We start from the raw sequence: 26,881 nt of genomic DNA, 5'->3' as shown, positions 1-26,881 counted from the left end.
CTCTCTATCTCCCCGTCTCGCTCTCCCTCTGTCTGTCTGTCTGTCTCTCTCTCTCTCTCTCTCTCTCTCTCTCTTTCTGTCTCTCTCTCTCTGTCTGTCTGTCTGTCTGTCTGTCTCTCTCCCTCCTTCCTGTTTTGCCATATGGTAACCCTCCCTTGTCAGCTCTCTGAACTGACCAGCAGGAAACAGCTATGATCTGATCAACACAAATACCGGGGAATATAAACACCATGCTCATTTATTTATTTTTTTAATTCAAATTTGCTTTATTGGCCATGCAGCATTGTCAAACCACACTGTGTAAGATTTATAATGTAATATGACAAGGTTCCCTCTATACTTTTCACATACTCAGATTCCCTAAATTTTCTAAAGCAATCACTGTCATGGGACTTGGTCAGGCCAGTTAGGCATAGATAAGAGCCAACAGTATTAACCTTGGTGATGGTTTTATGATGCTTTCAAATTGCCATTTTCCTCTGGTCATTGGCAATCTGTGCCGAAGAGGAAGGCGGGGGGGCTTGCTGTGTGGCTTTAGTGTAGTATTTGCTTCCTGTTTGTTTTCCTGATACTTCTTGTTTTGGTCTGAAACCCCTGGTCAACTCTTCAGCTGTGATTTTTAGTCCAGAAAGCCAAACCTGCAGTGCCGGACAGCCCCACTGGAATCCCTCACCTGTGGAGACTTACTAACTTTAATGTTATGTGTGAGTATAATAATTCTGAATTTAAGCAGAAAAAAAAAAACAAACAAAAAAAAAAAACGCCAAATGGTTTGGACTGGGCTGGGAGTTGGTGGGATAGATAAGTATGATTCTGAAGCACAGGGAAAAACAAAACAAAACAAAACAGATTCTTTGATGAGTCTTTTGGTGTATAAAATGTCAGACAATAGTGAAAAATGCCCTTCATATCATATACTTACTGATTTTTTTATTAAGTTATAAGCCAATCATTTCAGCTGTTAGTTCAGACTGCTAGTGTAGCTGTAGAGTCTTAGTCATGTTGCAGTTAACTTATGTAAGTAATTTTCCATGTACAATTCATATACAGTACTTGGGGCTGTTCACTAAACTGTTCTTATGTGTCATTTAATAAGCAAAACGGAAGGTGAATTTTAAATCACACCCTAAACATCAGCTTTGTTCCCCATGCATGTCTGCTGAGCAAACTCTGATTGTTTCAGATGTGCTGTTCTTTTCTTGCTCACTAGTTGTCATCAGTGTGTCCCTGCCTTCCACCAGTCTCCTGAATCTAAACCTGCCTGCACACCTGCAGCCAGGTGGATGATCCCCCACAAACACACCTGCTCTCTTGCCAGGATTCTCTGCCTGATCGTCCGTTCTGCGCCACAGCCCACTGTTTGTCTGTCTGTGCATAAATGGCTGGTCTATGTCCTACACTGCGTTTGCCCCTTGGACTTGTTTTCTCAGATTTGTGGAGTTCAGGTTCACCCACAAATCACTAAGACACACCTTGAGCTTGAAATGGGATGCATCACTTTCCAGCTGTGTTTGAGGTGACAAAACCAGGTGTTTTTATGCAAAACGTAATCTTTTCCTAACCATAACCAAGTGTATTTGGTACCTAAACTCAACCAGACCTTAAGGATACCACTGTCAAAAGGAATAAGAGGAATTGTTTTACTTTTACTTCTATATGGTTTCTTTTACTTTTATTTCTATATGGTATTTATTTATTTAATTATTTATTTGGAAAACTATGCCTTAAAGTATCTTTTTGTGTGTAATCATTCATCTTGACAAACAACCTGTTTAATTAAGAGAATTCATTGTTTTAAGAAAATACGCAGACAAAATACGTTGGGTGAGTAATATAAATAATGGGTCATACAATGAAATGAAAGTGTGTAGTTCCCTTCCCAGGATTTCCTCACTTGGGATATTACATAGACTTACCTCAACCCGAACCCTGATCTAGACCTATGAAGGTATGAAGACACTGACCCTAACTTTAACAAGTCTCAGAAAATGTAATGATTCATGTTAAGTGGTCTGACATTTTGGTCTCCATGAAGTTGTCAGACTCTACACTATTAGGCTTTGGGTTTTGGGAGTTTAGAAAGACAAGCACATACACCCACGACCCACCCACCGACACACACACACACACAAAGTCACTGTCACACAGTGTAAATGTTGACAGTGAAAGCATCATCTAACCTAATTAACAATTGATATCTGGCAGCCTTGAGCTGTCTGGTTCCCAAACTGTTACATCATTTCCTCATTTTCTCTCACTGCATTCAACACTGACATTTTTTGATGTTGTTTTACTGTAACGTGAATTTATTTGCATAGGGAGCCAACAGCAGTTTAAAAACTGTTCCTGAAAATAGTTACTTCTTGGAAATTTTGATTAAATAGAAAGCAGCGTATTTGCAATTCTAACAGCATGAAAATAACTAACACTGTAATTTGTCAAAATAAGAATTATAATAACAAATATGTCTTAAATTCTCAGTGTATGTGAGATGATAGAGGAGCTCCATTCCACTGGTAACAAATGGAGGCATCTAGTGGTCCTAATGGCTCACTGCTGCTTTCTTTATGGATGAATAAGCCTGCTGAGTCTGTCTCATCACTGCATGCCTCTGGAGTTTTAGCCAAGTGCTATCTCTTCTGGTGACTTTTAACAGACTAATTGAACTTAAAGCTTTCCTGTCAGTTACTTAACAGATGACAATCTCAGATTTGACTGTGACTCATCATATCCCATCCAGATGAAGGTGCCAGCTTCCAGCCTGCCTATCTGGAGCCATAAAACACAGTTTAACACAGACAAGCAGGCTAATCTTTGTGCACATTTGCATTGGTGGGAATCAGGGAATTTTTAAGTGTTCATCTGATGACCACAGGCTGCTGTGGCTGGCTTGTTTCCTGTAGACATACTGTGATACTGCAGTGTTAGATCTGAGGGGAAAATCGTGTTTACTGGAATGCTAAATGAAATATGGAGAGATAAATTCAGCCACAGGTTCAAGTGACACACAAATCAAACATCAAAAGCAGAGGGTAAAGGCATCCATTGGTATACAAATACCTGTGTGTTTGGCGACAAAAAAAAGAAATTAGGAACTAATTTAAGAGGAACTGGTTTCACATATAATCAGTTTTCTAGTCGGGTCATGGAAATTGCTCTTGAGCCAACTGCACTGGAGCAAACTTTTGAAATTTTGAGTTTGGGGCCGTATACTACAAATTTATAACGGAAAGCCTGTGTTTAAAAATGTGGTGGTCTGCTAGATATGGAGCCTCTAACAAACGGATGACTGTCAAGTAGGCTTCTTCCTTCACGGCTTGTGATGCATCCTATTCAGAAATATAATAAAGTGGAAAAAAAATTATCTATTAATTTTAATAGTAATATTGTTGCCATTAATAATTCATGATTATTGATTAAATTAAAGTCTTTTGCAAATCTGCATGTATTCCACAAGTACTCATGAGACGCTGGTTCAGTGGCACAGTATTAAGGCATCAATACAGTCCTTGAGTCCAAGTTATTCAGTAACTTTGGCACTTGTCAGATATTTATTAGTTAGCAGTTAGTTCCTGTTTTACTCACTCATTCCTTGGTAATCAGCCAGGATTTTGTGTACCTCATGGCAAAATGTTAACTAGTTAGCAAGTGAGATCATTCATCTTTTCTTTTTTTATTCTTCTTTTTATTGCATTGTGTTCTCACTAAAATGACAGTAAGTAGTCAGAAACCCGTTCTCCTCCCAGTTCCTGTGCCGGCATTTAAAATACTTTGACATGTCTCTGAGGCCTATATATTTATACTGTAAGAGACTGTACTATCCGGTTTATAATTACATACTAGAGTGTCACAGTTGTGAAGGACAGAAAATAAAACATTATCAAATTGTGTTATGTACAGTAAAAACAGAGCAAAGGGTGGTTGCATGTGTGAGTGTGTGATGACACAGTAGATGGTTCATTTCTTCTGTGACTGAGTGAGTGTGAATCTGTATGTGCCTTTTCAGACCCAGACTGTGTATAGAAAGTCAGAAATACGCAGGTTTGAGGGTGTGTATGTGTGAAAGAGTAGCGTGAGGCTGATCTGGGAGGCAGAAAATACTGAGAAATCACATGTCTTTGATAGAGTTTTTAATGGAGTGTGTAGAGATAATGTCTTTCCAGTGCATCTCCACCCTTGCTGAAGGGCTCTGTCGCAGTGAGCTCGCCACCCCACTGCTGTTAGTAGTATTTTTTCAACACTGTGATCCCATCATGGGACAAGACTTGAGAAGGGACAGATTCAAATTATAGATTGGGAGTCCCTGTTTAGTCCAGTGTTCAAAACAAGCACTAACAGAGAACATGTAAACACACATCTTTATGGGTCATAGTAGTAATTATGACCATTTGTTCAACATAAACAAATAAATGAGAGACAGTTGTGTAGATGGAGTGATGGAGAGCAGAGTTAAAGTAGGAACATCCTGATCTAAGCATCATACCCTGATCCTTTTTCTTTTGCACAAGCATAATCAGAAAGTTTTTGTTTTCCATAAATCTAAGCGCAGATTTAAGGGGAGCATCCACTGCACGCCCTTTATTGGGACAACGCACTGTCAAACAGAGACAGTGTAATTCATGCTTCTGTAAAGTGGGAATCCTGAGAGTGAGAGGAGTGTTAAGTTTGTGAGAGAAGAATACGGTGGGGGAAGCAAAGGGGCACACATGCATCATAAGAGTGAGCTCACTGATGGAGCAGCACCAACATGGACTCCCTGTTGCTTCCCAGACTTTTTGTCTGATGGTGCTCCCATAACCCTGTCACATAATCTCAAGATCTGTTCACTGTACCACCCATCATGTTATGAATATGTTTGATTTGGATTGATTTTAAACCAGATGTTTTTACCACTTTTATTTTTAATCCTTTCATGCAAATGAACTGATGTTAAGATTGCCGTGGTGTTGTGGTGTCACAGTCGACAAATCATTCATTTTGAAATACTTTTTTTTCCCTTTAATGCGTTAAATCAATTCACGAGCAGAAATGGATCACCAGTCCTTCTTCTGCAAGCTGCATGGTGCATATCCAGATGTGCATAAGAGCCTGGTTAACTTCAAACTCAGACTTGATGATATGATAATGTTTGTTCTGGTCGGTACGCGTCTCAAGCTGAAGCCAGGCTGAAGCCAGTCAATCACAGGTTCGACACACAAAGACAGACAACCGCACACACTCACCCTCACACCTAGGGGCAATGTAGAGCAGCCAATTAATCTAATGTGCATGTTTTTGGGATTGTGGGATGAAGCCAGATTACCCGGAGAAAACCCACGCAGGCACAGGGAGAACATGCAAACTCCAGACCGGAATTTGAACCTGGAACCCACCTTGTCGCCCCCTTTTAACCGTTTATCTATTTTCTCACGTTGACCATTTATCCATTGCTTTTAGCTCACAGTATGGATCAAGTCTGACTGGGTCATGACCACTTGATTAAAACACAACCCGAGTGCAACTCCCTCCACCCTCCCTGACTGCCAGTCACAGGTGAACATTAAGTTAAGTAGGGAGTTGCCTTTTTCGGGGGCTAGTATGTAGGTGTGTCATTGTTACCAAAAACCTAAAATATATATTTAAATATTTTTTTAAAAATCACAAATAAACATACAAAATAGTAAATAAATTTAAATCATCCTGCAACATAAGGACAAAGTGAGTTGAATTGACAAAGATTCAAAAGCTCTTAAAAAAGGGTCAAGACAAAGAGGAGATCTTTCAGAGAGTAGGCATCTATGAACCCACAAAGGGTAAATAGTCCATAATTCAGAGATGCATAAACCATGATGAGTTCACAAGGTGAGGGAGAACAGAAAAAGAAGATGGGAAAAGACTGATGGGCAACTGTTCTTCAATCGTTTATCAGAAATGCTCTCTTGATGCAAAGTGGTAATTAACTTTTTCAACAAGAAGTTATTTTTGCAGTGTTCAGTTTAACTTGTCTTAATGTCTGTCTCTCTTCCAGAGTCATTGCTACAAGGAATTACTTATGCTTTAAAGGAACTTCTGTACTATAACTTATGACATATTTATTAATGAGTGCCTCAGCACATCACGGCTGTGGTCGTGACAATTTATTGATCCAATCTCACAGTACTCCTCCTTCACAGCTTTCACAATCTGCCTCACATATGGGTTATACTGCAATATTATTCAATAAGCTTTGAAAGGTTTCTATTCAGTGCTGTTACCAAACCACAACATTTTAGGACCTATAATCAAATAACAGCAGTCTAGAATCCAGTATACTGTACATGGAGAGAGAGAATTTACTGTTTTGGGGTTTTGGGGAGGTGTTTCCCTTGAAACCAAAGAGGACACGTTGTCTCAGTTGGCATCAAACTGTATGAGCAAACTTCAAACACTCTTTTTTCATTGCAGCGAGTTTCAGGCCATTTTCAAAGGCGGGGGATCAGTCATATCAGAGAATTATCATTTTATCACAAAGATAGTTGAGGAAAAGGTGGAGTTCACTTGGGTTGGAACCATCTGAAAACATCCTCCCGGCCATCCCAAACTATGAACAAAAGTCAAGAGAATCCTGTTTGTGTATCTGATGACAGGAGATTGTTTTAATACCCACATGGGATGGAATTCATCATGTGCTTTATGATGTCTTGATGGTCTCATGAAAAAACTGTAATACTTTCTATTATAAAATATTCGGGGTCAGCAAGTGCAAGTGATGTATGTGGAAAATATATTTGATTTTTATGTGTATATGAAATTATACATCTGAAACAACCAATCTTACTAATCTATCTATTATGCACATTTCTAAACTGGAACTGGAACAATTCATTATCTCTGATCATCACCTCCACTTTGACTTTGTGGCTGACAGCCAATGTATACACACAGACCGTGCTGGCTTGATTAGAACATTTTCCCATTGTCTACATTATTTGGTCTGGAAGTAGAAATGCTTTGGTTTCTTTCCTGGATGTAACTTTCCTTCAAAAAGAGCAAACACTCCGAGGATCACCTTTTCAGACTGATGTTTGAACTTAAATTGGGTCAATATGTGTCTACTTGTGCTGTTCTTTGAAGCTTGTTCCAGCTTCTCTGATAAAACTGCTAATCACAATACAGAATCTATAATCATTTAAACACCATCCACTGCCATTGGGCTCTATTTCTGTCGTTTCTTCTTTTCTTTCTGTTTGTTCATTGATTATTACAGTACATAATCTTTATGTACATAATCAGTACATAAATCTAAACATCTCAAAATGGTCATTGTGGCATCTTACACGTATGAAAAACCATGAACAGGCGCTGAGTCTGTTCAGAGTCATAGACTAGACACTGTCCCAAACAATGCTGCTGGATGTGATATTTATGTCCTCTGAAAATACAATTTACATATGAAAATGGAAAGTTGCCTCTTCATGGAAATTCTGTTTGTCAATGGGAGCTTGCCCTTATCTTTTTTTGTGGATAAGAATAGACACGCAGGCAAATACAGGACAAGAATAAAGACAACATTAATTTGCATCTGGTTTGCTTTATTGTGCCTTAAATTGCACCATTTCTATCTGTGTTTTTACTCTCACAAACGCAATGAATGTGGACACCTATTTCAATTAACTCTGTCACGCAAATGTTGTAGCTTGATAGCTGTTTTACTTTAATGAACTCTAAAAGGGCGAGTGGGTAAACTGGGCCTACTAAACGTATTGTTGTGAAAATTCAAAGAATCCTACCAGTTTTGGTGACTTTTCATCTCATGCATCATCAAGTGACATTTATAATTTGTCCAATAATTTGATTTATGACTAATCAGGCTATCTATTCCACTGAGCTGCAGATCAGCAAAAGTTAGCATTCTAACATGCTAAACTAAGATGGTGAACGTGGTAAACAGGATATTATACCAGCTGGATGTGAACATGTTAGCATGCTGATTCTATAGTTTAGCTCAAAAAATACCAGAGATTCATCAGTTTTATAATGAAAAAAATGTATTTCAACAAGCATGATGCTAAAATGCCACCAGGATGAGTGGAGCTCCTGAATGGGCAGTTACAAATGATCCTCTCTATTATTTGAACAACACCATTGACATTTTTGAGAGTAGTGTGGGAACGTGAGTGGCCAGAGCTTGACAGCGTACTGGTATGGAGAGTAGACGGCTCCACTTTATTTCTGCAAATGTTTTAGAGGTCAACAGAAGCAAATAGTGCATGAATAATAAATGCTGACAGCAAATTGTTTTTTAAAAAATATGCAAAAACAATTCTGCCATTCTTTAGGTAAAGGAGGTAAAGGTCATAACTGATGTGTCTTGTCATGCAGTTGTAATACATTTCATATGTGGTTAAATGTTGAGACAATGTAAAAAGAGCAGCGGTGAAAATGGAAGTTGTGGCGAAACTAAAAGCTACGACAGACTAGAAATTGCGCTGTGCACTATGAAAGAAAATAAAGTAAAGAAATGTATTTTACAAGGCGTTTAAAAATCAACCTGGACACAATGTATTGATATTGATCATGTTATGTGGAATGTGTGATAACGAGACTCAAACAGCAAACCAAAACAGGCGCTGCAGCTATATACGACTACACTCCAGTAGACTTGGATGTTGACATCTCAGGTTTTAATGATGTGTGCATGTTTATGAATTTATGCAGAAGGCGTAACACTCCTTCCAAGTCCCTCTGCCTGCACACTATCAGCATCATCTCACCCATGAAACTACTTGACTCTTTATCTCTTGGCAGAAGAGGGTGGGGCTGGAGACAAACAGAAAAACAAAAACAAACATAAACTGTATCAGGGAACAAAAGCGCAAATGAAGAGAGCAGTCTTGCATTAAAAAACTCAGATGCTGAAATCTTCCCCAGAGGATTACATAACATTTCCTTGGAAATGGAGGGTCATAGTGACCACTTTGTATTATCTCTATCTAGGAAAGAACTGGGACTAAAAAATGACCCTCCGACCATGTCCCTGTCTCCATTAGTCATCATCAGCAGGCCTCTTACATGAACAGTCATTATGGAGCTCTCTTTGACAAAGTGGTGGCAGCTTCGGCATCCCCCGTATTGTTTAAAGGTCAGAAAGTCACCCACATCTAGCACACCGCACACACATCAGAACAATTCATAGCCAGATAAGCTGCCCTGTTACTTTGAAATACAAGATCTATGCGTTATTTCACTGTGAAAGCTTGATGTTCATGTGTAAATTGTTCAGCAAGACTGTCTCGTTGGTATGCACACAATTCTAGCACTGGCTAGTCTGTTGGTTTGAATGTCTGTGGATTACCTCTTAGACATGCCACTCAAAGTTTTATCATCAAAACACTAACACAGCTGGTTTGTCACATCAGTCCCCCGAGGAAGGAGGTCCAGAGGTAATCCAGAGCAGGAAGAGATCACAGAGAGGCAGGGCTTAGCGGGGCTGGCTGGGACAGAGTGGTGAACCTGGACACAATGAGGATAAGGTTAGGAGCAAGGTAAGCAACAAGAACACTAAGATTTACAAGGCTGGCCTGAAGTGTACACCACAGCTGCAACAAACTGCAAAGATCTGGCAGAGTCTGGAGGAACGAGCTGCTGCTTAAGTGCTGAGATCTTCAGACACACGAACACAGAGAGATGCACACACAGAGAGAACAGACAGAAGCAAAACACAGACACGGGGAAAGGGGAAAACACGGGAGAACCCAAGGGAAAACAAGAAATTAATCTACGACACTACAACTGCTCAAGAAAGAATCATGTTTCACTTCCGTACTGCAGCAGCCAGGGCTCTGCGCTGACAGATTAACAACGTACCCCAACTGAAGACAGACGGGTAGAGGTTAAACAGGCTCTTTTGCCCAATGCTGGAGTGTGAACATTTAAAGTTTAAATACAGACTGATAAATAAAACAAACAAACAAAAAAACACACAGGAATTAATCAGGAGACAAAAAGAAGCAATGTAAACAGAAAAACTGATAAAGTAAGGAGATGTTGGAGTATTTAGTTACACACGTCTTAATTACATATTTGGACTGCATCAGAGTTTCATTTTAAGTCATTCATTTAAACAGAGAAAAATCAATAAAGTTTTTTTCTTTTCTCTTACATGGTGCTACACGTTAGATGGCCTGCCGCTGCTGTTTTTACAGACAGTTATGCAGCTGTCTGTTGCATGCTGTTTCCTGTTCAGTGTTCTGTGACCGAGCTGATAAAACGTTCTATAAATGAACTTAATATGCCAAGCCCATAACCAGCACACACTGGTATCTTATTTTATTCCTGAGTCATTAATTAACAGAACTAAAGGACATCTACAACTACATGTCCTTTAGCCCTTCACCAATACTGCAGATGAGCCTGATCTCTCTCAAAACAAAAACTGTTTCAACAGAAGTGTTGCCTTCAGTATCTTATCCTCCATTTCCCCACTGTTTTCCCTGGTTGTCCTGTATCCATATGTGTGTGCAGTGGATGTGTTGACTACCTGGGACCTGACAGTGTTGAGACTAACATTTATTTTGCTCATTCATACTTTCTTCACATTGCATTTTAGAAAATCAGATTTACATCAGCTGTTAAAGTGTTTGAAACCAGCAAGTAGGAATAAAAATCAAACCAAGTAAAAATAAATGCATAAATAAAACATACGTACGACATATTTGACAACTTTTTTCAGGCTGTTGCGCTAATCAAGGCCTTGAAAACAGGTGTTTTCACTTAACTGATTATTAAGTGCTGCGAGTTTCACATGTAGAAATAAAAAGCAGTCAGCCTATATTTAATTTTTCACTGTCTGTTAACAGTTAACTTAACCAACATCTGTGTTGCATCAGCCTCTGCAGGTTCAAACTACATTAAAATGTTTAGTGCAACATTTGTTAAGTTATTTTTTGTTGTTGCTGATAGGCAGGTAACATGAACACAGGATACTGTATAGAGTATGTATATCACTGATTTCAGTAATGAGGTGAGGCATTAGTATTTCCATCATCTACCTGACTATGGTTTTGGTGGAGGAGGTACGCTATAAGGACAAAGGCATTGGGACACGCCTCTCTGCTACTGAATCTAGGTGTGCTACGGGGGTGTTTTTCCAGTGAAGGGAAATCTTAATGCTTCGGCATACCAAGACATTTTCGACAACAGTTTGTCCCAGTACTTTTCAATGTAGTGCATTTCAGTTGTAACTGGGTAGACACTTTGACTCACATAGTGTGTCATCATTTGTCTTTGTGAGAGCACAGCATCCATCCATAGGCTGTCAAGTTTGGCATCTAGTGTTGATTTATTGAATAGATCTAGTTGATCAACAGCAAAATAATAGTTAATCACACAAAAAAATAAAAACAATGTGAAACACACCCTATTTAACATTTCAAATCAATGTGCGGCCTACTGAATATATTTAGGGTTCGGTTTGGACAAACAAACAAAATGATGATGCTGAATTGGGTTCTGAGAACATATGTGACAATTTTGTCCCTGCGTAGTCTAACAATTCACCAATCAAAACAAGTAAATGATGGATTGATCACTGAAAGCCATCATTGTGCGCTAGTTGAAGCTGCAGCCTAATACCTTTAAAATGGGTTTAGAAGTAATCTTTCCTCAAACACCAAAATAACTGGTTGTGATTCTCAGGAAATTTCTCCTACAAGCTTTATTGCTGTTTATTGCTGTTACTTGTAGGCTAATGATTGTGTTTGGCGAGAACCTCTCTGAGCGTCACATGACAAGCCCTAAGACATCCATTTGTCCTCCTTCCTTAAGTCCCTTCTCCTGCTTTGGAAGGAGCCCATAATCACTTGATTGTAAGAGTGAAAGTAATCCAGTCTCTAAAGGGAGGTTTCCCCGTCAGCACAGAGACCCTGCGGATGCATTCCTCCACCCTGTGTGTCCAATATCTGGCAAGAATGTGGCTTGACTCTTTCATGTCTGCATGACCGGGCAGCCCTTTCCTCTTAGTCCACAGGACAGGCTGTAGAGGCTGTCGCAGTGGTGGTGATACCAAAGCAGGGGGGGTGAAGCGATGATGAGAGGAGTGGCAGACTCCACCAAAAAACTTCCCGGAGTGACGCGCGTCGCCGCCGCCGCCGCTCCTCCCCGTTAACAGCGAGGGGGACAGAGTTTCCTTCTGTTTTGTAACTCTCCTGATGTAACGATAGTTGGTCGTAGCGCTTTGAGAGTGAGAGTTGAAGTCAAGGCTTTGTCTTTCAAAAGCAAGAAAAAAAAAGTTTGGACATGAAAGCTCTGAACTGATAGAAAAGTCGCTTGAATCTTTTCTCCCGGACGTGCGGCATCATGAAGCCACTGCTGCGCTTCGGCGTCTCTCTGCGGTCTCTGCTGCTCTTCAGCGCTCTGCTCGAGGTAACAAGACGTTCATTTATTCGTGTTTTGCGCACAACTGAATCAGGTGGTATTGTTTCAGTGATGAAGGTCAGTTTCTGTCACAGCAGTGTGACTGCACCTGTTGGGCAGGTAGCTGCTGCGCTCTCAGTTCACCTGACTTCTCTGTAGTTAGTTGAGGTGCGCCAGAGTGATAAAAGTTTCTGAAAAATATTAACAAGTGCTTAACTGTTTCAAACAGTTTAATCATGGTGTGAGCAAAGAAGGTTTGGTGACCGATGGAGAATGTGATGGGTCATTTCGAGATGAACGATGGTCCTTAAAGAGTTTTAATTGGATTCCAATTTATGTCCGCAAATAAATAACAGGCTGAACTTCAGTCGGAGAGAAGTTTGACGATGGTGGGCTCCCTATTGGAAGGCATGCAGAGGTCTGCCAGTGTTGGACTTATTGGGATGAAAATGCGTTCTCAGTATTTCATTTGTGATAATCACACACTAATGAGAGACTTTAAATTTGGAACCTTTTTATGGTCAGTTGTTTATTTAGGAATGCACAGGTCAGTATCCAGTGATTTGACCTGTACAAACCAAACATTACAGAACATCCAGCGGCCAGACCCACCTGTCCTTGTCCCACTGGTCTTTCCAGAGAGGTAGTCAGAAAGGGTGAGAGAGGTGGAGAATGGCATGTGAAGATGTGTGTGGCCGACACAAAGGGGTCAGGAATGGAATGAGGTGCAGCTCAGTGTCCCTGTCACTCCTGCAGCCACGACTCTGACTAACTTGCTCGTTTGCCATGCACAAATGCAATTTGATGGAATTCAGTACAACACACACACACACACACACACAAACACACACACACACACACACACACACACACACACACACACAAACACAGGTGTCAGGACCCTTTAAAGACTGTAATTAGTCAAGGGTAGTGATAACTGCCATGGAAAGTTTAAAAGGTTCAAATATAAAGATCTTGGTGTTGCCAAATGGCTCCTTTTTTGCTTTAAAAGTTTCACTAAGTGTATAAATATAAAGTGTAAGTGTTCTGTATTACATCAGGTGCCCCCCCCCCCCCCCCCCCCCCACACACACACACATTTAAAACATCTATATCTCAGTACATGGTGGAACAGGGCAGAGTTTTCTATTTGAACGGTCACATCGTGGCACATTCCACTAAAAACAATCAGCGTAGGCACAGTTTTTGATCTGGTTAATTGGATCAGTGCAAGGTCTTTAGTAAGCATGTTTTCTAGTGGTGTTAATAATGTGGAGGCTGTCCTCACTTGAAAACATGACTGAAAGACTTGTCTCTTGAATTGAAGCATCTCTTGCATCCATGACTGTCTTCTCTATAAGCAAAGGCAGAAGTAGCAGAATATGTTTGACACTTTTGTTGGCTTCATGCTTATGCACACAAAATATAAAATGTGTAACTTTTGTACCTTTTACAGACTGTTACACTGGAACGCACTAACAGTAATTGACTTTCAACATATTTGCCACACCTTAGCCAGAACTTCACCATAGAGGCGTCACGTTAGAAAATGTTCTTACACAAGGTGGCCCTTGTTTGACTCAATATCATCGTGGTGTAGAGCCCCCAGAGATTCTGCTGTTAGAAAATACTGTTTTTTGTTTTTTGTTTTTTTTTTGGATTGACAGATCTGTTAACCCTGACATATTAAAACTCTCTAGTCATAAAATCTGATGAAACTAACGTCTTTGTGTTCCAATACAAACACGTGTGTGTCAATTTGAGTCAATATAAAATACTCTTCATTCTTTCTCTCAGAATATTTCACACCATATTCCTCTTCCTGTTTGACACTGGACATGCATTGTAGAGGTGTTATTGTGCACCTCTATCACGCTTACAGTTATGTAGAAGAGTTTGAAAAGTGAATGTGGTTTGGCCCTTTTTTTTTGTATGATCCTCTTCAATAGTTAATATAATCCCATGTTGTTTGTTAGAGTTTATTTGTGACCTTGGAAATATTTGTTTGATAAAATAGTTATGATGAGAAGTTGAAAGCTCCAGAAAAGGCTTGTGAAAAAGGCCTTAGTCAAAATTATTTTGTCTTATTAGTTCTTAAATGTGGTAATTTATTGTGTTATGGAGAAACACACAGATGATCTATGCTCAAATGATATGAAAATTGGTTTGCTTCCAGTAAGGAAGTAAGGATGCAATGTCACGTCAATGCAGCCAACTTCTATGAAGAGTACACATGTTGAGCACAGATGAAAACAGGCTGCATGATACTCATGCAAATATGCCACCGACACAGTTGCTTTAAATATCATGAAGAGAAAGTCAAGTTGGCTGTAACTACATGCTTCAGTCTTTAAGAGAAGCTTACTTCAAATTGTTACTGTTTGTTAATAAATGTTGTTGAGTTAAGAAAAATAATTCTGGGTTGTTTCACTTTAAATTTCAGGTCACTGAGCCCAAAGCTGTGACCAAAAGTAATTTCTCCCAGAGTTTAGAGACACGACACAACAACACTTTTTGGTTTAGATACAAAATCTGCTGCTATGGCTGCCTCTTTTGTTTTGATGAAATCAGAGGTTAGAGGATTAATTATTTCCTTTACAGCTTGTGGACAGTATAAAGGAATGTGTTCTGATTTCTATATAGTTGTAAGTGGGTATTGTATCTGATGATTCAAATGTGTCCAAAAATTGTTTACCACACGCAGGAAAAATCACATTTTAATCTTAGAAAAGTAAGAAAAACCAAAAACGATTGTGCCAGACGCTTCATTCCAACGTGACCGTGAGAGACGGAGGCATTTCGAGATCTGATTTTTTTAGTGGTCAGATGATGTTGATGATGGTGTTGGTGATCAACTGAACAGAACAAACCACAAAGATGAAAGAACAAAATGTGTTGTCATTACTTTCTTATTCTTCTCTTTTCCTTTATTGATTTTTCACTCTCATCCTTGTTCTGTTTTCCTCATAGCTTCATTACAGTTTACACTTCTAAACCTTTCTCCTCTGGCAGCCTTTATGTTCTGACATCCTCTGTCCTCGCAGCTCTCATTTTAATATACTGTCTGAGGCTCTGTCATTGGGCTGATGGGGGACACTAGCGTTTTATTATTTTCATTGCTGATTAATTCTTTAATCTATCAAAAGAAAGTAAAAATTCTCAACCCAACTTCCCGCAGGCCAAAGGGACGTCTTCAAGTTGCTTATGTTGTCCAGTCAACAGTCCAAAACCCAAAGCCTCTTCATTCACTGTCACAAATTACAAAGAAAAAACAGAAATCTTAATCTTTAAGAAGATGAATCCTGCCAATGTTTGACATTTTGGTTTGAAAAATGACCATTTTCTTTCACTTGACTAAATGAATAATTGGCTAAAATGGCAGCTGTAATTTATAATTTGAGAGCACAATTTAGGGACAGTAGCAAGTCTTTGCTTTCAAAAGCAGTATACGCCTTTGGGTCATCATGCGGATTATTCTCCGTCATCTTCAGAACGCGTTGGGTTTTAGATTTCGTTTATTTTTTTTTTATTTGCAGTCAGAAAAAAAAAAATCTATTTAAATTCACAAACAAATCCTGGCTAAAATGACAAAGGAAGTCACATTAGAAAAAGGGGAAATGTTATACTTCCCCAAAAGGAAATTTCTTTTGCATACTGACATTTTACATATTGTACATTCGCACTGTCAGAAATGCTAATAAGGCACTCAGCTAGACAAAAAAAAAATTACAGTGGCTTTTTGAATGTATTGCAGCAAATGATTTAGCAAGCTGTTAAAGATATTTCTTTATTATAACAGGACACTTTGCTGTCATTATGATAATTGTGGTCCCCTTCCTTACATGAATGTGTGCTTAACAATGTCATTGTGCGTTGTACAGTGAATCCTTGTTGGGGCTGATCACAGATTAGTCTCACCCACGACTTGATGATGGAATAATGTCAGGTCACACACTAACCAATAGAATCTCTGAAGAGGGATAATTAGGTAAAACCATTGAATACACTTGTGTGGCACGTAGGGCCCTTAGTTGGGCATCCAGTGTTTCAGAGTATAGAGTTTCACATTTTATTCATGACATTAAACTTGTTGTTTTGTGTCATCGTCAGTAACTTAGAATTGTTTCTTTTCATAATGACATGCAAACTTCTTTTAAGAATTATTTAATTTGACTTGCTTTTCTTGTTTTTGCTATTAAAGCTTGTCCCCCTTTTATACACAGTTACCATAGTTTCAAGATTGAACTAGTTTAGGACAATCATCGAATAGCCAGGAACTGCACAGTTATTTATATATAATTTACTTAGTAGTTTAATTAATCCATTTAATCACAAGTTCAATAGTAACATATGTATTCCGTATATTTGTCTATTCTCCACTAAACCTAATTCTATCGGGGTCTTTAAAGTTTTATATGTAAATGTTTTTTATTACATTCATATTCAACACTATATTAAATAGAACTGCTACATTAACATCTTAATGCATAATTCAGTTCTCAATTGAGAATTCCTTAACGATTCTGTCCTTTCTCTCAGGCACAGTTCCAGACATTAAAGACACAGCTCATCTGCTTGAAATAACACGTCCATTAGTTAATATACTCCACATCTTTTCCTTTATATTGAGCAGCTTTTCCTGACTTTCCTCTTTCTGAAATGGGATTTTGTCCCAAAACCAAACGTGGATGGTTAGGTACAGTCTAGAGAGAGTGCATGCAAAGTCGCAGCTTAACACTCACCCATTAATGACCCAGGAAAAGTACAACACTTTGCATGAGTTCTGGTATGGAGCATTTCTCATACATTGTATCTGTGTCTCGATCTTTCTCCACCTGTGGAGAATTGAGAGAATGGTGACAAGGCTATTGGTGGGGAAACAAGTAGTGGAAAGACGTGACGTTTTGTGACACTTACAAGGACTGGCCTGTCTGCGGCCATGGACTTTGTGGGATGAACACTGTCTTTCTGGCAAGCTGCTATTCTAATGCTTTCCACTACACTAAAATGTGGGTGGTGACGTCTCTTGTGCATCTGAATACAAGTATGCCTCTCAGAAATGTATTCTTCTCACTGTATCCAAATTAGAAAGCATAAGTCTTCTTGTGTCTCGCATCACATTAATAATCTGAAGTGCAAAAGTCACAAGTCAAGTCTTCCTTTGTGGATTTCTGTGCTGTCCACCCACTCCCAACTGGTCTGTCTCAAGGCAGTCCAGTTTCATATCATCAGCCCCGAACACGCTGCCTTCAACCTGGGCTGTGTGACTGGAAGCTAAGCATGTACACAATGAATTACAAAGACTCACAGTTCCCCAGTCCATGTAAATGAGACACAGGCTCGTCTCTCGTCCTCAAAGGCCTTATTGTCAGCAGATGGCTATCATTTTACCACTGGCCGCTCAGTGAGTCACGACCAGGCAAGGCTTCAGCGGGGATGAAAAATGATTATTTCCTTCGTCTTTTCAAACTGAGCAGTAGGGGTCTTCAATTAAGATTTTCAATTCCACAATAGCACAAACTGACCAATTTCCAGGCAATCTGTTTGAAAAGTTGATTGGGTAATTGCTCAGTATTGCAGTGACAACCAGGTGCAGAAATGTCTGCTTTTTAAAACTCGCTCACTAAATGTACTGGAGACAAAGCTGTAAGAATGACAATGCAGAGGTTTTCAGTACATCGACAAATGAAACTTAATCACCAAATCATCAAAACACCTCTCACTTACAACTGAAAGTGCCTTTGTCTGCTGAGCTGTGATTCACACAGGACATTACTTCCTTGTTAAAAGCATATTAAAGGACCGCAAATGCCACAGAAACAATAATAACGTGATAAAGCAGCGGTAAACAGAGGTCTGCTGAGCTACAAACTGCTTACTGAGCAACCTGGACTTCTCTCTCTGTCTTGATTTTCTGTCCCGTTGTGTGCATGTTGTATGTGTCGCACCATACTTTTATACTTATTTCCTTTCTCTTACTGTGTGAATGGTGTGCTTTAAGTTTGCCTCTCGTGAGGTCTGTTTGATATCCTCCTGAGTCCCTATACATAGGATAGAAGTTTACATATATATTTACATTATATCTATGATCCTGATGTCATAGTGTGGGCAAACTCACCTCTCGCTCGTGTCACTCAGTTGGAAGGGTGGTGAGTGTAGTCAGGTGGTGCTCGTTCATGTGTGTCAGAGGAGTGGAATTGGAGCGAGGCCTGATGAAGGTGGTGGGATTTTTTTGGTTGGATACTTATACTTAAAATCTAGCTACTCATTTCTCCTACTTCACCAGCCATAACATTAACTTTGCCTCCATGTCTGCCATACTGTTTCTATGAATCCTTAAAGAAATGTCTTTCCTCATTGAACACTAGGGGGCTTACTCCAAAGGATAGAGGGAGATGTATATAACGTACACACTGTGAATCCCCTTGAGGCAAATTTGTATTTTAGGATATCAGGCTGTATCATTTGACTTTACTTGACCTACGCTGATGTACAGTGCTTTCATTGGCTAGTTTTGTACTGAGTTGAACATAAGAGCCAGGATTTAACATACTATTAAACTGAGAACAGTCAGAATCAGCACTGAAGGTCATGACAGTATGAACAGTGATGTGTTCACTTATTGAAATACCATATACTGAAGTGCCTTTGAACAAGTTCAGTCAGCACGGTGATTCATGATTTCCTCCTCTAGCAGTGACAATCTTGTTGTTCTTCAGAATGTACATCCAAAAAGGGAAAGGACTTGTTTAGCCATACTTTACTTGAGAATTGAAAGGCAGTTATTATACCTTTAATAAAGCACAAAGAAGCTAGTCACTAGTAAAATAGAAGCTACAGTATGCTGTCTCTGTTTTTCCTTTCCCGCAGATCAAACCCCACTGTAACACATTTCAAACATCAGGCTGCTCATCACACTTGTGTCATCAGAGTAATGGCTGAGCCCTGTCTATCCAGACTCGGTTCATGTTGGTACATACGCATCCATGTATGTTTCCCTCCTGTTGCATGACCAGCAGCATCAGGAGGAAGCTCTACTGTGCAAGTGCAGATGGGTATCTGTAGCCAGCAGCTCAGAACTCTGCTCAGCGTGGCACAGCTCTGGGGACAGTAAATATTATGTCACTCATTTCCATAATTTCTGATGTGGCCCGTGATAACAGCGGCAGGACTGTAGTGTGGGAGGCTGATACTGTACCTGGAGACAAACATACTCATAGCTGAAGCCTCAGGCATGGGGAGTGTTTGGAGGCAGACGATATTTTTAGATGTGGCATTCGGCCTTTTTTTATGATTCATGTTCCTATAGTAATCCACAAGAGGATTATCATACTGAATTTTCCTTGAGAAGTTTTGCCATTGGTATTCTCACAGAAATGCTTCTACTCTCAAATGTTATACAAAAACCAATATACAATCAATTGTAAAACACTGTCCCTGACCATTCTCCTGTGGAAAAAGACAAAAAACCTACAGAAGATGTGGTTTAAATTACAGGAATCCATTAAAATAAATAAATAAATAAATAATTTTCTACAAATAGGTTATTTGTTTTCTCATGAGTTTACATGTACCAGTTGTTGTTGGTTGGTCAATGGTTGGCAATATATATCAGCAAATTCAAGACAGTTAAAAATGAACTGAACATATTTTAATGAAAATAAGTGACTCTGGATTTAGGTTAAACTGATAAGACTCAGTATGTTTCCTATAAGACCCTTTTTCATCAAAACTGAAGTCTTAAGTTTCCAATTAAGTAAGTTATATGCACATTAATTTCATTTTTTATCTTCTTTATCTTTAATATAGTAGTATGTATTAGTATCAAAATTTACATAAATTCCAGTGTAGGTTCTTTATTAATGTATCTTAAATATCCAGATCATTAAGGAACTTAAGAGTTTTAGTGGAGAAGTTAAGAGTGGTCCTAATATATAGGCACCTCACACACAGCCATGTGTGCTGATACAGTATGAAGCAAACTTTAATTATTAAGTTATTAATTATGGTTGCTATGACATAGAATGATTAATCTGTATGTCACAGCAATCCTGGCTAGTCTTCCTTTATTTGACGTAAATGAGCTGGAGGTATGAAGTACGACATAATCCTTAACCTGAAAGTCCTTTATGTTGTTCAAGTCTGTTATCAGGAGCCTCTGGGTGGGTTCAGGAAGTGCCAGAAACTTAGGTTCAGACAGAAACAATGAGTAGCTCGTTGAGCTACTGAGGCAATGAACTGTGAATAGAGGATGACAGAAGAAAGTGAGTTTTACAAGTGTCACAGATATCACCACACAGAGGAACTGCACTTGTTCCTCTCAAAGATACAGACGTGCAGACTTTAAAGCTGAATAAAAAGGCAAAAATTCTTCTTTATATGTAGGACTTGCAACGGATCATTTGTTCCAACATATTGCAACAGAAACTCCCAAAATTTTAGGTTTGAGTCCATTACTTATGTTACCACAAGTGTGCAGGATTTAAATGTTAAGAGTGCAGATTATTTCACAAGCATTGCCTGCGCCACTCAGCCAGGCTGCACGCAGCAAAGATGAGAAAAAAAATTGTACAGTAAACGATATCGAGTTTAGGGCAGGTCAGCAAACGAGTGAACAGCACAGATAATGAAGTGAAGAGTTGCTGGGACTGACTTGTACCAGACAGCTGAAATAAAAGAGCAGAAGTGGTAGAAGAAGTAAAGAAAATATCATTAAAGGAAACCTTATTGAGAACCTTTGGTGTTTTCTCTTCCTTACAGTTGATGCACACACACAGATGATTTGAGCTAGATAACGTGATTTTGCAGAAATTACAGCTTTAGAGGAATCCACGTTCTCCACTCAGCAAGTCAACACAGCAGCACCAGGAACTCTTCAACCCTATGAGGCTTTGTCTAATTCAAGGAGCAGAAATGAAGTATTATGCAATTTTTTCTTTATGTTTTTGTTCCAAGTTATCAGATTATGAGAAACTGAGATTAAATAGGCTGGTCCCTGAGCAAACATCTTTTAAGGTGATTTCTTGATTGTTCTTGAGTCTGAGTGTTATTATAGAGGAAGGAACTGGGGCGTTATCAGGAGGTGAGCAGCAAAGACAGACTGTTAGGAATGAAAGGGAATCAGAGAGTGGCAGGCAGACTGCCTGTAGGGTTGATGTAATGTTTATATAGTGGTCAGTACAGCCATTTCCTCCTCCCAATGCAGACGGGCCCAGTCAAAGGGCACAGCTACAGCACACAGGCCAAGGGGGTCACTGGCTGCATCTCAGCCAAGTATGTTTCACAATGAACATTAAACAGTCTTGCTCTTCAAGTGAAAGTGAGTTAAGTAACTCTTCTTAGAACTGCATATCCTCAGACTTTTGCATTGTATGTACTGACAACCAGTACATTTCTTCTTTTGTTTCAATGACTTTTACAGAAGATTAAGATGCTGCTATTAGTGATTTTACATCAACACCCCCTTGTCATATATCTAACACATAATCAGGTAGACAGAATAACAACCTTCGTGAATTGCCCAATAATCCAGGTGACCCTCTAAGGTCCTGCAATAGCATGAGACTGAGGCTACCAGAGGGTTAAAAGCCAGGAGGGAGATGGGTGGAGTCGAGTCCCAGTGGATGCTTGGAAAAAATGACATCCATTATCTGAACTTCAGTGTTTCTTGTGTACTATTTCCCAAATGGGACTATGAGCTGGGGTTATTTCTGCTCTCTGAGTCAGTGCCAAGGCATAATGGCTTGAAACTTTGTTTTGTTTATTTAGTCAGGAGAAAATAAGTGATATTTAGGAAGAGCGCCAAGGGAAATAAAACATTTAAGAATGCTAGCTCAGAGAAGTTACAGCCCCACAGATCAGTTTAACATGAATATTTGTGTGAAAGTATGTGACCTTTCCCATATTCTCGTGTCGCATGAAGAGGCTGAGTTTGTCAGATCCTGCTCAGAAACAAACGGCAAGCAGTTTTATATCTGGGGCAGGCTGTTCTTAGGTTCATAATGTAGATGTAGTGTGTTTGCCTTGTTTATGTACTGCTGAATTAAAATGTCTTTCATCACACAAACTACAAGCTACACAAACTACAAGCTGTTAAATATACTTATTGACAAAATACTAAAAATTTCTGTGCTCGCGGTTTAGAGTTCATTCTTGACCTCGGAAACAGCAGTTGAGAAAACAGCCTCACTTACGAGGACCTATTGGCCTATCATGTCACATGATCTTCATCAGCAGATGGGCTTTGCTCAGTTGTATGAAGTAATAAATGTCAGTATCTCTATTTTTCTCGTCAATGTTGGCTTAAACATTTAGGTTGAAAGGTAAAAAAAAAACCTGTCTGATCCAACTTTGATTAAAACACTTATTATGTTTTGAAGTCAGATAAACCCAATCAAATCCACTCTTTGTCAGCACTATGACAACAATTAACTATCAGTACAGATTTCAGCTAAATTTAATAAACCAGGCCACAATTTTAAAAAAAAGAAGAATACCCAAAGAATATAATTTATGTTTAGCATTTTAAGAGTTAGATTTAAAAAATGTAAATGGCCTCGTTATTAGCATGTCTATGGTATGAGAAACCCATTGCCCATGCAACTAGCCGCCAACACAGAGAAATATGATCTAATTTACATTTGGAGTCATGTTTCTGATGAATGTAAAAACAACAACAACAACAAAACAAACCGCACTTAAAAGTCATTCTGTAACATTTAGTGTTGTTTCAACCAGTGAAAAGATGTGGCTTATTTAACAGTATGTGTTTTCACCAGTTTCTGATTTTGGTCTTTCCAGTCCACTTATTGAGTGACTAAACTGCTTGTTGAGTGAATAATCACTCCTCACTCAAATGTACTTTATATCCACATTATTTCAACATTCAAAAACAAACAAATCTACAAATTTGTAAATTGGAAAAGAGTGAACATTTTGCTTTAAATACCAGAGGTGGTGTTTGTTAGCATTTGTGTTTTCTCTGTAATACACTTTGTACAGTAACTTTGTCAAGAAAAGTGCCATACAGATCATTTTTTTTATTATATTTGATATTATATTCTTAATCCATTATTGAGTTCATTCATTGAATCTAAACCCTTCCAGTTCAATTACCGAATCTGTTTAGTGTATTGCATGTTTAGCTTTAAACATTTTTTTATCATAATATCTTTATGTTGATATAAATACATTTTTGAGAACTAATTGTCAATAAGAAAAAAGAGAGAAATTGATTTTTTAACAATTGGTTAGACTAAGAGCTTAACTAAAGTATCTTTGACCTGTCTGTCTGAACCCAACCCTAGAGATTGCAGATCTTTGCCACTTACATTACATAAAAAAACACCCACTGTAGTTGGAAAGTTAAAGCGTGTGACTATGTGACTAAATTATGAAAATTGAAAAAAACATTTTATTATGTATTTATGCTCTCCCTGACAGGGCGTTAGCGTGAAGCTTTGCCACTCTAACACCCTGCACAAACGGCAGAAATATAGTTGTTCAGATGCAGGCTTCCTCATGCAAGCTGTTCTTCCTGTTAACATATAAAATGCACACAAAGTGAGAGGATTATTTTCGTACTTCCTGATAATTCAAAGTCATTAAGAGTAGCTGACTCAAGAGTCAACTACTGACTTTTGTAAAAGATCAAATAGATACATCTGGACTGAATAGATTTCTCTTTAATACATGTCATACTTGTACCAATGATGAGTACAGTGCTGACCTTCTCATATACGCTGTTAACACTCCTCACCAGACCCTCAGCAGTACTGACCCCTGAACGCCTCATGCACCACTATGTGGCACAGTTGCACTTCAAAAAGAAGAATAGAGTCCCAGAGGACTAGAAGGAAGGGAAGGGTCACTGTTGTGAATAGAAAAAGAGAAGTTAAGGGGAGGACACCGGTCTCCAGAGATGGGTGGGTGGAAGAGGCAACATTTAATGCAAAATGGACCTTTTCTTTTTCTTTTCCTGGAAAACTTTTAAGTCCTATTGTGTTCTGTGCTACTCTGTGTAAAATGTCAAATTCAAATTGCTGTATTCGTATGACTGTAACTGAGTACAATATTGCCAAAGCATGTTGTACAGTATTTACAATCTAAGTATAATTTTGAATATAATGAAAAATGTATTTAGTTGCATGTCATTATAATAAAAAACAAATTGTTGCAAACAAATCGTTAAAAAGAATTACAAATATCCACTGTGATGCATATTGTATTTTATTAGGTACATCCAGCTAAACCCATTGCAGTTTAGCATGAGAGCGCTGTAATAAATCCTACCTTTATGATTAATCAAGTAGTCACTTCTGCTCCTCCACTGAAGATGTTTGGGGGTTTTAGACTATTGGTCAAAGCAAGAGACCGTTTCAGATCGTTGAAGAATTAAATTAAAGAGTTTGGTGTAGACCTGCTGGAATTGGAAAGTCTCATGAGACAACTTCTTTTGTGATTTGTCACTAACTAAATAAATTGAATTCAACTGAAATTGAAGAGGTCTCATTGGGCTTAAGGAAACGATCATGTGATGTTTCTAATGATTTTGTGGCATTCATAGAGCAAATGGTTACACAGTTACTCAAAAAAAGCATATAAGCAGATTAATCAGTAATGAAAACGGTTGCACTTCATGGTGATTTTTGAGTCTGTAGTTTGTGATGATGTTACAAACATACAAATGCAACTGGACTGATCCGTCTTCTCTGATACTGAGAAGCTGTACTGTATTCTGAGCCTCAGTCCTGAGTTCTACTTTTGTCCTGTAATATTCATTATGTCCTGTTGTATGCAACATTTCCATATTCCATTTAATTTTTAAGTACAGTCTGATTTGATGTTGTGTTATGCAGGACTGCTGTGAAGTCTATGCCATCATTGTAAGCAGTTAATGACTGACCGTATCTTTGGTCTTCGTGGGGTCGGTGGGGTGATGCAAGTTTTAGCAATGATGCCATGTGCTTAATGTTTAGCTGCGCGGTTAAACAGACTGGAAGGCAGCATGTCAATGAAAGACTCTGGGCTGTTTAAGTTTTGGCTAATAAGTAATGTGGCAACAAAGACCCGATACCAGGATACAGATAATAACCACAACAGAAATACAGAGCTAGAGTTGTGTGGATAATATTGAGCTTTTGTGTGTTCTTTTGTTCCATTGAAAAGGTACTGTCTTGATGAACCAAAGCTTAATCTTTAATTTTTTTTTGTTCATAACGTGAATTAAAAATGAAAAAATTCCATTCAAAAACTTACATACATGGTTGGTTGATATACCTAAATTTGACTACTTTTGGGCCAGCATACTTAATTAACGAAGAAATGGGGCTAGTAAGAAACTGAGAAAACATAACCTGTTTAATAAGTTGGTAGTAGTAATTTACTGATGTGGTTGGGTTTCGAGGTGATGCCCTGTAGCTCTTTTAATAAACTCAATGCTGACCCCTGCTGGTGCAAGATCATTTACTTTGCTTTTCCTTGTCTCCACAGATCTCACAGGCACAGTGTTTCAGTAAGTGCACAAGTGTAGTTTCATGATTTTGTTTTATGTGCTACATTTCAATTACTTTGTCTCAAAAGCAGTACAGTACTTTGTGTTTAATATTGGGTTGCTACTTACATTTCTTCTGTAAATTACTTCCGTTAATATGTAATGTTTGAAACAGGTTATTGTTTTTTTGTTGCTGTTTCATATTGTTGCTCTTGTATATCCTCTTTTTCTGTCTCACAGATACTACCTGTAACTTCAGTGAAACAGAAACATTAACAGTAACAACAACAACAGTCACATTTGGATCAAGTCAAAACTGCACCTTATCCACTGCATCTTTGCTCACAAGCGATACTGCTAAGTTGATAACTGGTTTGACTCCTGGAACGGTTAACCAAATCTCCTTCAGCTGTTTGAACTGCTGCAAAGAGGTCACAATGAGTAAGTCTGTCCACTTTGTTGAATCACTTACATTCCACACATTAAAAAAAGACAACAAATAATCACCGTGTATATACTTTCAACGGTTCTGCAGGTTCAGAATGTCTAACTGTTTGAACAATTGCAAACAAAGGCTATCACGAATGTCATAAATAAACTATCAAATATACGGATGATAAAACTGTGCTTATTTTCTCACTCACAGGGCCTGAAGTAGTCAAAGACCTCAAAGTCACTGGAGTCACAACGACATCTTTATTTCTGACATGGAAAAAACCAGATGGTAATAGCTCCTCCTTTATAGTAAGGTGGACTGGTGGAGCAGACAATACGAGTGAAATATCTAAAAACATCACCGGCCTGAATCCTGGAGTCAAATACACGATAACTGTCGCTGCAGTGGCAGATGATAACCGTACTGAAGGAGCGAATGTCACTGTATCACGGTACACAAGTAAGTACACATTTCATTTTAGCTTAAATTATACAATTATCCATGATACAGTATTTTCATTATGAAAAACCCTATGGCAGGGAAGGTCAAAGTGTGACACTGTGGTGTCATTGCTGTACTTT

General features: G+C 38.7%; 1 protein-coding gene across 15 annotated transcripts in view; it reads left to right on the top strand.

The window, feature by feature from the left end:
- The first annotated feature begins 11,863 nt into the window (after positions 1-11,863).
- The window catches only part of LOC124061476 (receptor-type tyrosine-protein phosphatase eta-like), a 46,108-nt gene continuing 31,090 nt past the window's right edge, over positions 11,864-26,881 (top strand). For 3 of the 15 annotated variants that reach the window (XM_046393320.1, XM_046393317.1, XM_046393318.1), the window contains exons 1-4: positions 11,865-12,381; positions 25,864-25,885; positions 26,105-26,305; positions 26,511-26,759. In XM_046393320.1, coding sequence (XP_046249276.1) covers positions 12,316-12,381; positions 25,864-25,885; positions 26,105-26,305; positions 26,511-26,759 — 538 coding nt within the window. In that variant the 5' untranslated portion in view covers positions 11,865-12,315. Of the gene's footprint in view, positions 12,382-25,863; positions 25,886-26,104; positions 26,306-26,510; positions 26,760-26,881 lie in introns of all 15 variants that reach the window. The other 12 variants (XM_046393314.1, XM_046393313.1, XM_046393307.1 and 9 more) reach the window with 6 other exon arrangements.

Source organism: Scatophagus argus, chromosome 7, assembly GCF_020382885.2.
Source record: "Scatophagus argus isolate fScaArg1 chromosome 7, fScaArg1.pri, whole genome shotgun sequence".
In the NCBI taxonomy this organism is placed as follows: domain Eukaryota; kingdom Metazoa; phylum Chordata; class Actinopteri; family Scatophagidae; genus Scatophagus; species Scatophagus argus.
This window is presented reverse-complemented; position numbering and strand designations above follow the sequence as displayed.